This window comes from Triticum dicoccoides, chromosome 2B (genome assembly GCF_002162155.2).
Source record: "Triticum dicoccoides isolate Atlit2015 ecotype Zavitan chromosome 2B, WEW_v2.0, whole genome shotgun sequence".
Classification (NCBI taxonomy): domain Eukaryota; kingdom Viridiplantae; phylum Streptophyta; class Magnoliopsida; order Poales; family Poaceae; genus Triticum; species Triticum dicoccoides.
Genome location: NC_041383.1, coordinates 577609164 through 577620498, shown reverse-complemented (window position 1 = coordinate 577620498; position 11335 = coordinate 577609164). Strand labels below are relative to the sequence as shown.

At 44.0% G+C, this 11335-nt stretch overlaps 1 protein-coding gene across 1 annotated transcript; it reads right to left on the bottom strand.

The window, feature by feature from the left end:
* Positions 1 to 3928: 3928 nt before the first annotated feature.
* On the bottom strand, positions 3929 to 6390 carry LOC119364970 (gibberellin 2-beta-dioxygenase 6-like). Its single transcript, XM_037630547.1, has 3 exons — positions 5653 to 6390; positions 4567 to 4900; positions 3929 to 4403 (listed from the first exon to the last, which is right to left on the bottom strand). Exons 1-3 carry the CDS (start codon positions 6138 to 6140, stop codon positions 4134 to 4136), a joined length of 1092 nt encoding a protein of 363 aa, XP_037486444.1. The 5' UTR covers positions 6141 to 6390; the 3' UTR covers positions 3929 to 4133.
* Between the last annotated feature and the right edge of the window lie 4945 nt (positions 6391 to 11335).

The window sequence follows — 11335 nt, the reverse complement described above, 5'->3', positions numbered from 1 at the left end:
GAAGTCATCACTCTAACATGCTCGATAAAAATATTCCTAGCGGAAGGGCCATGACTTGAGACATTGTGCATATGTTTAGAAGATAAAAAATTGGGAGCCATGCGCACCACTATAAAAATAATGGTTTGGAAGACATGTGCACCATCTAAGGTCATTTCCCCCCTTTGGATGGCTATTCAAAATAGCATTTGGACCACATAAAGTTTGGCCAAATTATGGCTTCCGTTTTCTTTTACAAAAAGAGAGCAAGAATCCACAGTCCCCCTCTTATACAAATGTCGGTTCACCATGATTATGTGGGGAATGGCCAAAGGAGTGGCTTCCCCTCGCAAGCCTAGACACTTCCTGTTGGAATGCAGAACATTCCATCAAGGAGTGGTGGATCAACATGCCTGATAAAAATATTCCTAATAGAAGGGCCATGACTTCTCTCCCCACTCAAAGGTTAGGAAATTTAACATGGAAGAAACATAAAAGTTTTCCACCACCAGTTCGCAAGGATCCTCCTTCACTCCATCAAAATGGCAACCCTTTGAACTATTTTGCGTGTAGAATATTTGAGAAAATCATGTCATGAGAGTAATGGCCTTGATGTAAACATCCTTAACTAACATGTATAGAGTCATGTCATCGTCTAAAAAGGAGTTTTTTAGGAAAGATATATGATTAAGTTCCAAATAATCAAAAGTTTTGAAAAGAAAATTTTCTAAGGTCGTCAAAATTATACAATAATAATAATTAGGACCTAACATTAGATGCTTTTGATAAAACTAAACCAGGAAAGATGCTTTCAAGGTGGAGGTTTCATAGGACGACAGTGAAAATGTTAAGGGAGCCCCCTTTTTACTCCTAATATATTCACATGTACTCCCTCCGTTCCTAAATATACGTCTTTCTAGAAATTTCACTATGGACTACATACGGATGTATATAGACATAGTTTAGAGTGTAGGTTCATTCATTTTGCTTTGTATGTAGTCTCTTATTGGAATATCTAAAAAGACTTATATTTAGGAACGGAGGGAGTAGCTCTCATGCATGTTACAAAAAAATGTATTGGCATACCCTTTTCATCTCATTCTAATATAGTGGCATCTCTCCTACATCGTCTAAAAAGGAAATTTTAGGAAAAATATAGGATGAAGTCCTAAATATCAAAGAATTATAAAAAGAAAATCTCTCCAAAAATAGTAATTAGGACCTGGCATGATATGTATAAAAATAAACCAACAAAGCTACTTTCGTGGATGAGATTTATACCACGTCGGTGAAAATGTTCAAGGAGGCCCCTTTTGACCTCCTAATATATTTCACATGTAGCTCTCCTCCATGTTTCGAAAGAATATGGGTTCCCCTATTTATTTCATAATATATTTATATGCAGCTCTCCTGCAAGTTTGATTGTTTTAAGGGAGCCATGAAGGCCAATGCTTGGATATCCAATATCAAAATTTCTGCCCAATTTTCAATGGCCCGCATTTCTAGTTTGTCTCCTTAGACAAGCCTCTGTGATATTTATCTTGAGATGACACCGAGGATGACATTATTTGAAAACACGTGACTAGTGGCTAGCACTGAGCGGTTTCCGGTCTCAAGGCAAAAAAATGGGAGCCATGCGCACCATTATGAAAACAATGGTTCGGAAGACATGTGCACCATCGAAGGTCATTTCCCCCTCTTTTGTTGGATATTCGAAATAGCATTTGGACCACATAAAGTTTGTCTAAAATTTTCCTTCTAGATTTTTTTACAAAAAGAGAGCAAGAACCCGCAGTCTGCCTCTTGAACAAATGCTAGTTCACCATGAGTGTATGGGGAATGACCAAAGTTGTGGCTGCACCTCGCAAGCCTGGACACTTCCTATTGGAATCGAGAACATTCCATCAAGGAGTGGTGGATCAACATGTCCGATAAAAATATTCCTAATAGAAGGGCCATGAGTTCTCTCACCACTGAAAAGTTGGACAATTTAAAATGGAGGAAACACACAAAAATCCGCCTGAAGTTTACGCAGCAGAGCATCCTCCTTCACGCCGCCAAGATAGAGGCAACCCTTTGAGCTATTTTGGGTGCAGAACATTTTATGATGAATCATGTCACGAGAGTAATGGCCTAGATGTAAAAATCCTTAACTAGCATGTATAAAGTCATATTGTTGTCAAAAAATGAATTTCTCAGGAGAAATATGGGATTAAGTCTAGATAATCAAAGAATTCACAAAGTAAATTTTCTAAAGATGTCAAATTTATACAGTAATAATAACAATTAGGCCCTAATGAGATGTTTTCATAAGATTAAACCATCTAACATGCTTTCAAGGTGGAGGTTTCATAGCACACCGGTGACAATGTTAGGGGAACCCCCTTTTTACCTCCTTCTAATATATGGGCATCCCCTTTAGAATTTTGCCTACATGAAGATCTCTTGCATGTTATTAAAAAAATGTATGGCCATCCCCTTTTTATCTCATTCTAATATATTTAAATGCAGCTCTCCAACATGTCTCAAAGAAAATGTTAAGGGAGCCCTGAAGGACAGTGCTTGAATATCCATAAATTTTCTAGCCAATCATCAATGGCCACATTTATGAGTTCGTCTCCTTGGACAAGCCTGCACAATATATATCTTGAAGATGACACCGAAGGTAGGTGACATCATTTCAGAACACACAACTAGTGGTCAACACTCGGCGGCCTCCGATTACGAGTTAAAAATTCTTGAGAGCTATGCGCACCACTATGAAAAGAATGGTTTGGAAAACATGTCCACTATCGAAGGTCATTTTTGTTCTTCTTGGTTGGCTATTCAAATTAGTATTTGGGCCACATAAACACTAGCCAAATTGTGGCTTATGGCTTTTTCCAGAAAAAAGAGCAAGAATCTGCAGTACGCCTCTTGTACAAATGGCAGTTCACCTTGAGTCTATGGGCACCGGCAAAGGACTGGCTCCACCTCGTGGCTTATGGGATCCCTTTTTTTATCTCCTTCTAATATATTCACATGCAGCTCTCCTGCAAGTTTGAAAAAAAATGTTAAGGGAGAGCCAATGCTTGGATATTCAATATCAAAATTTCTACCCAATTTTGAGTGACCCACGTTTCTGAGTTCGTCTCCTTGGACAAGCCTCCGTAATATTTATCTTGACAATGACACGGATGATAAAACACACGGCTAGCAATGGATAGCCTCCGATTACAAGGCAAAAAAATTGGGAGCCCTGCACACCACTATGAAAAGACTTATTTGGAAGACATGTGCACCATTGAAGGTCACTTTTCTCCCTTTGGTTGGCCATTCAAAATAGCACTGGACCACAAATTTTTTGGCTAAATTGTGGCTTCTCGATTTTTTACAAAAAGAGAACAAGAATCGGCAATCCATCTCTTGTACAAATGTCGCTTCACCATGAGTGTATGGGTAATGGCCAAAGGAGTGGCTCCGCGTCGCGAGTCTGAATACTTCCTATTGAAATGCAGAACATTCCATCAATGAGTAGTGGATCAGCATGTCTGATAAAGATATTCCTAACAGAATGGCCATGATTTGAGACTAATTATATCAGGAGAGTAATGCCTTGATGTAATAATTTACTCTATGCAAAACCCTCTCTAACTTCATGTCAATGAATGGATGAGGCAAATCTTTATGCCTTTGAAATTCGAAGGAAAAATAATCCTCCCTTGCCCATGACCATGCGCCAAGCTCCAGTTCAAACAAATGAAAACATGGCTTTTTAAGTCTAACTGTTTTACAATACTCATATGTTTGTCTAATTTATATCTAAAAATATGCTTGTCTAGTGAAAACATCTCGATTGGAACAACGTTGAAGCTTAGGTGCTCGTCCGTCCACGTTTGTTCCTCGTAGTACGCATACAAGATGAAAAGAAGGAACAAGGAACAAACAAACGGGAACAGATGGGCAGACGTATCACCATAGCATCATGTTATATATTCCATTGATTCCTCCATCATTATCTCGTGGTATAGTACCTATCACCTAGGCCCAAAAGGGGCGAAACAAAACTAGAATAGAAATAGAAAGAATTAAAAAAAGGGAAATTATCTCCGATTCCATACTATGGGCGCACGACGCTTCTACGGTGAGATTTGAGTACTTCACAGCACTGCGTGTTAAGAACAGAGGGTGTGATTCATGCCGTCAACGGGAGACTGTTTGAGAAAGTTGGGGAGCCCAATTTTTTTGCCGGTTCTCTTGACATCGTCCTGCACCTTCCTCCGGTACTCCCCGAAGGTAAACGGCCTGTACGCCGACGGTTCGCCGCATGTGCCGACCGGCGAGTCGTACGACGGGCACAGGAAGTAGGCGACGGAGAGGCGCTCCGCCTTGGGGTTAGCCACCACTTTGTGCTCCACGCTCTTGTACCTGTTGTTGCTCCACGCCTGCAGCATCCAAATGCAGAGAACCAGAATAAGAAGGCGAAAAATGCGTCCACACAGAAAAAACGTGCCATCTGATGCGACGGTCGGGTACACCTCTCTGCTTGGTCAAAACTCCGGCACGTAGTACGTATATGGGGTAAAACGCCGAGGAGGGGACTGTTACCTGAAACAGATCGCCGATGTTGACGATGAGCGCGTCGGGGCGGGGTTTCACGGCGACCCAGCGGGAGTCCTTCATGAGCTGCAGGCCCCCGACCTGGTCCTGACAGAGGATGGTGAGGAAGTCGCTGTCCGTGTGCGGCACCAGCCCGAAGGTGTCCGGCGCGAACGGGCACGCCGGGTACCTGTTGAGCCGCAGGAAGCACGTCGTCCCGTCGCACCCCGCCGGGAACGCCGGCTCGCCGCCCCCCGCATCGTGCCCCAGGTCCTCCGCCAGCGCCGCCGCCACCGTGTCCGCCACACGCGACATCGCGTCCGCCACCTCCTGCATCACGCCCCTGCTCGCGCGACAAAACTTTTGCTCGTCAGTCATCAGTACTGGAGTACAAACTACCACTGCTACCCTGTTACGACTTAAAGTCAATAAAACTACTGCACACGACTCGTGGTAAAATTCTCGCCTAGTGAGACTAGTGACCGTGGTAAACACACGTATGTAACCAGATAAGATTCATGGTCATGTACTATTAAAACTAGTGCTCATGCATGTACCATTTCGAGTCATGGTCGTGTGTATTGTTGGTTCATACACGTATACTGCTAGCCTGAGATATTTCTCTATCCGGACACTGTACACGGAAGGGTACCCCGCAGCACACAAATTAATATTCGGCGTATGTATCATGGTCCTGGGGATGGGGTTGGTAGGCTGGTTCGATGGACACGAAGGCGTTAAATTCGGTTAGTGTACTAAAAGCGCCCATGTTTCGTGGGCACATATGCAGCCGCACACATGATATCGTCACTCATCGACCCAAACAAAGCCGAATTAATGTACTAGTTGACAGGAAAGTTTTGCTTCTAGAATATACTACACATATATGTGCCGGCAGCAAACGAATATAACGATCGCGCGCGTAATAACTATCAAAAGTGCTCTTTCGTCCTTGGACTCACCAATGAAAATAAATTCTCTATCGACTGAACTGATTAATCTAACTAATTTTAATTAAGCACGTTCGCTAAATGTCTGACAGAGTAAGCAGGGTAAGAAGAACAGGCATGCATATGGGCGTACGTAAGCACGTACCTCAAGGAGCTGAGCTTTCCGTAGTCGCAGTCCTCCCGCGAGATGCTGGCGAGCGGAACGTGGAAGGCCTCCGACCACGAGAGGTGCCGGAGCGACGTAGCCGTCGGGTTGCCCCACCGGTACGAGCCGTTGAGGAGCCCGGCCTTCTCCTTGGTGTCGAACGGCAGGCGGAACAGCCGCGCCTGCTCGCGCCTCATCTCCTCCAGGAGCTCGCGCCCCACGCCGTGGTTGATCACCTGGAAGAAGCCCCACTCCGACGCCGCGCAAGCCATGGCGTCCGCGCACGCCTTCCTCTCCCACGCGTCGCCGCTCGTCAGGCGCTTCAAGTCGATCATCGGCAGGTCGCGCTCCAGCACGGCCACGCTCTCCAGCACCGCCGGCGACAGCGCCGGCGCAATGCCGCCGCGGTGGAGCTGGTCGCTGCGCAGCAGCGCGCGGTAGCTGTCCGCCAGAGGCGGATCAATGGCTGGCTCGGCGAAGGCCGGCATGGTCGGTCGACGGAGAGAGAGATAGGTAGCGTAGACACGTGCGTGCGTGCGTCTGGCTAGCGCGCCTGTGATGGACCAACCGGCCGTCGTGTCACACGCAGTGCACACTCACTTGCTTAGCTACGCTTTAGCTACCACTGGGCCGCTCGCTGGGCAGTGGCTATGGCGAGTCGCGGTGCTACGAAAGATCTAGGAAGCGAGAGGCCTATATATAGAGAGGAGGGCCGGGCGCGCGGCGCTAGCTATAGCTAGTGGTTGCTCGGTGGGCGGAGAGCTGGACATGTGCTCGATCGCACGTTCTTTCTTGCATGGGGCGCTCGCCCGGCTCGCGGCCGCCTTTACTTACGGACGGTGGATCGGGGAATAGCCTAGCCGTTTCGAGCGATCCTCTGATCTTTCGTAGCGATTAAGACCTAGCGACACTTGTGTGGGGGCGCAGCAAGTTATGGGGGGCTTGTCTTTGACCGCTCAACTTGAGGCTCCATTCAATGCCAAAAGTGTTTTTAAAGAAGTGGAAGCTCCGGGTAGCTAGACTCGGTGCATTGCATGCGTGACGTTGCAAAAGGTCCAAATTCATAGCTACTTGTTGTTTCTTGACACGCACATCACACAACATTGGCCTTCTTCTCCATGGCACTTACTTACTCTAATGTTGATGTACTACTGTATGTATCGTATGGGTGCATGCATGACTCAATTAATGCGGCTTCCGACGACAGGTAAGTGCAATTTTGATCATTCCATCCATCACCATTCTTGGTACTACTCGCATAGCTTCTAGTTAGCTGGCTCTATCTCGAGTGGTTAATTAGATGACTAGCTCAAGCATGATGGTTGCACCACCATATCTAGTGTTATTTACTTATTAGTTACTCCCCTGTTCCATAATACTCGTCGTGATTTTAGTTCAAATTTGAAATAAAACCACGACTCAACAAATATTATAGAACGCAAGGAGTGTTGACGTGTATTGCATAGTCTCTTCTATCAGATCGGTCTTTTGATTGCATGAGCTAGACCGGATACTTCTACGTGTTATCGAAGCCAAGAGGTATTGAGTTTAAGACCCGGCTCACGCAATTAAATTGCAGTCCATTTTTGGTCCATGTTTAGGTCCGAGCATTAGCTAGAGCATGCACTTCTAGAAGGAGTAACTATTACTTGAAGAAGTTAAGTGAGATTTTGTCGACCTCGCATGGAGAGAAGAGAGAAAGCAGCAGGGGCAAGGTAGTACGTCGTGACCCGTTTGCATCCTGCCGTTCAATTTTGAGCAGTGCTGCAAGCAGCATGTTGGGTCCTTGTTGGCAGGCTGACACCCTGACAGAGGCTGCTCTTTAGACTTACGATTTGCCATCAGATCGGTAATTTGGTTGCATTAGCAGGAGCATGCACGTCTAGAAGGAGTAACTAATTACTTGAAGAAGTTAAGTGATATTTTGTCGACGTCGCTTGGAGAGAAGAGAGAAAGCAGCAGGGGCAAGGTAGTACGCCCTGACCCGTTTGCATCCCACCGTTCAATTTTGAGCAGTGCAGCATGCAGCATGTTGGGTCCTCGTGGGCAGGCTGACACTCCGATAGAGGCTGCTCTTTAGACTTACAATTTGTCATTAGATCGTTATTTTTTTTGATTGCATTAGTTAGAGCATGCATATTTAGAAAAAGTAACTAATTACTTAAATATGTTAAGTGAGATTTTGTCGACCTTGCTTGAAGAGAAGAGAGAAAGCAGCAGGGACAAGGTAGTACGTCGTTACCCGTGTGCATCTTGCCGTTCAATTTTGAGCAGTGCTGCATGCAGCATGCTGGGTCCTCGTGAGCAGGCTGACACCCCGACAGAGGCTGCTCTTTAGACTTGCGATTTGCCATCCCTGTCTCCAGCCTCACAAAACGCACAACAAGCTGGGCAAGTGCACATGAAGAGAAACAGGAACGCAGAGCAGCCCAGAATTAACCAATTCGCAGATTTGCCTCTCTAACCGAATTTTAATATCCAAAATACCATACGCAGTGGCCCCCGGCACTGCTCCAGTAGTATGTTCGAGTCCAGTAGCTGGAGTAGACAAGAGTATTTTGTTGTGCCAAACAACTGTACATATTAAATACTGAAATAATGTGAGATGTTTGTATTTTCTATAGTAGTTGTATAGTGGAGTAGGAGTATATTTTATGATGCCGACTACAGAAATTCAACGGCTTCACACGCTGACACGCACAGTAGGATCACGTGTAGGCTTCGTCGTTATATTTTAGGGGCCAACTGCTTTACCAAGGCAGAAGAGAAGGAGCTGGAAGCCTCACACCGCGCGAACACGCCATGTTCCACCGCTAGAAAGGAACATGTACGTACGCGCGCCGCCATACCTGTGCTTGATGTGCTCTAGCTAGCCTGACATATAGCAACAACTGGCACCTTACCCTTCTGAGATTCTGTACAGCGATGTGAAAAAAATCTCTAGGGAGTAGTAGCTAGATACTTCTAGACCCAGAGGGCAAATCTGCCTCGCAGCTCATGCTGACCGAGGTGAGTGGTGGTCTGAGAGGAAAATAATATCTTAATGTTATCCTCCAGTTGTTCTGCAGTGTGAAATGATCAAATGAGCGAGCAAAAAATCGGAAGTGTGACTAGACCGATATACACGCAGCCGGGGACTGATGTGCTACAGAGCTCCGGGCACACGTCAGCACTAGATATGTTATCTATCGGCTTACTCAGACTTCGTTTCTTCTTCTCTTGTTCACTCCTACTACAAGACTGATGGATACAGTTCAAGTTAATACAGTTCAAGACTGATGGATATGTTATATATAGGCTTAGTCAGACTTCGTTTCTTCTTCTCTTATGGGCACACTAGGCAGCATAATGTCTTGCATCTATCAGACTAGCCGCTTGTTGTTGGATTATAACAGGTACAATAAGTTTATGTAAGCAGACTATAAAAGTTAAAATATTATTTTCCTGATTGACATGGAGGGGAAAGAAGAGGAGAGAGTAGAGGAGCCGGCTACAGAATAAGAGCCAGCTGCAGCACGTGCTCCTAGACACATGTGAGAGTAAGAAATGAATCATGTATTAATAAAGTATCACAACTTTATGTCTAACTATTGTACTTGCCGGTTAAAAACTTAGCTATAGATGATATAACAAACATCATATAGCCATCGGCTGGCTGTTAACCATGCTCTTATAGTAAATTGTGATGCGTCCGATGCATGAATAGAATGGCTTGAAGTGTGGGCCTAGATAATTAGGCATGGTCTACTAATTTAGTTTTGCTTCCTTGCAACTGCTTCCCTGAAGTACGCGGGGTCGATGCTTCGTCTGTGTTTTTATCACAACAGGGATAATTGGATGGAGAGTTTATTTGAAAAATTGGATGGAGAATTATTTGAAATATAACAGTCTGTTTCGAACATAGCAAACTTTACTTCCATCGTGATTGGAATTTTCTTCAATCTAGTTTTTTGGATTTAACGGTTTGTTTTCAACACGGCAAAACAAATGTTCCCATAGATACAAGAATTGGCTTCAACGGCGACGGAAATTTGCTCCAATACAGAACCTTTTGCCTTATGTAATGGTATATTTTATTTTTGAAATATCACAAATATTGTTTCCGCCGAGTAACAAATACAAATAAAAATACATATACAAATACAAATGTGCTCAGTTTGCTTCCATCATACAGAAATCAAGCTTCCATCACAACAAAATGTGTTTTATCTGTGGCGGCTCCAGGAATTTGCTATCGGATATTTATGTGTATTCATTTTGCCAAAATCATTGTTGTTTTTCAAAAATTGTCACTGTTTTGCCAAAATCAACACTGTTTTGTAAAAATCATGGGTATTCACATGAAGACCCAAGAATACCCCTAGCACCGCCCCTTCATAATCCATAGTCATTTTTTCTCCAAGCGGCATGCGCGTATGGTTAGTCTGCTTCCAAGCCGATGACCATAACACTCAGCACTGATATGCTTCATCACACGCTGCACACCTTGCCCATCATCGACCACATTGTTAGATACCACGTTAGAAGGGAATAGAGAGAAGATTGGCGGAATATGATAGATGTTAAGTACAAGGCTTGGAGGGCAAGAAGCCTCTCCTAGAGATAAGGCAGGAGATGATTAGAAATCATAGTCTACCATATACAGATATATGCCTATATATTCTAACACTCACAATAGGTAAAGCGTGTTTTCTCGCTGCCGCCAACCTTGCAAAAAATAGAATTTAGAAGTATGTCATGTTTGATGTGTACACAAACATTATTCGGATGATACAATAAAGCATGGAAATGAAGCAAACCAAATAAAATGTGGAAGCACAAGCATGAAAGATATGAAAGCAGACTATGCACGGTGAAGAAGCATAACTATGTGGCGTATGAAACAAATTGTACACCATGAATGAAAATATGATTCATGTGAAGCATGAAAGTTGGAATGCATCATTTTCATACAATCTGAACATAATTTCTTGTAAGCACATTTTTGTTTCCAAATGGGAATACAAAAGGTATCTACGTATTCATTCAAATTAAGTTCCAAAAGGGGTGAAAAGGTGAATGTCTTGTGCATAATATATGTGAAAGAAAACATGAGTTAGTTTTCAATTAAGTAAATACATGACATTTGGAAACATACATGAATCGTGCAAACAAAGCAAAACTAAACTCATTGTAGAAGCACAAATTTGAAATGTATAAAGCAAACTCGACTCAGTGAAGAAGCATATATGTATGGAGCGAGCTGATATGGAAGTCCGATGCAAAAATACAATATGTATGAAGCATGTATAGTTATAAGCATGGTCAGAACCTAGATCAGGTGGGGTTGATTCGTACAACCTGCCGCAACATGGGATAAACAAAGATATTTACATAGATATAGGTCAGAAATTTTTTAGAACACAATTATGCCCAAAACCAACTAGCAATACATGTATTGTAAAGTGTTATGAGTAGATAACTCAAACCCTGGGTTATATTGGGATGGGGTGGGTGAAACCTTCACTAATCCATTTATGGTGGCTTCATTCCCGAATAGACGATGCTTTGGCGAGGTCGACCGCATGCCACAACTGCAAGTGGAGCAGGGTCCAATCTTTGCGGAGATAAACACAATGACTATGCAGTTTGCGAGGTCGTTGCCAAGCAGTCCATGGGCCAATCCCGGGGTGTCCGCTAGACG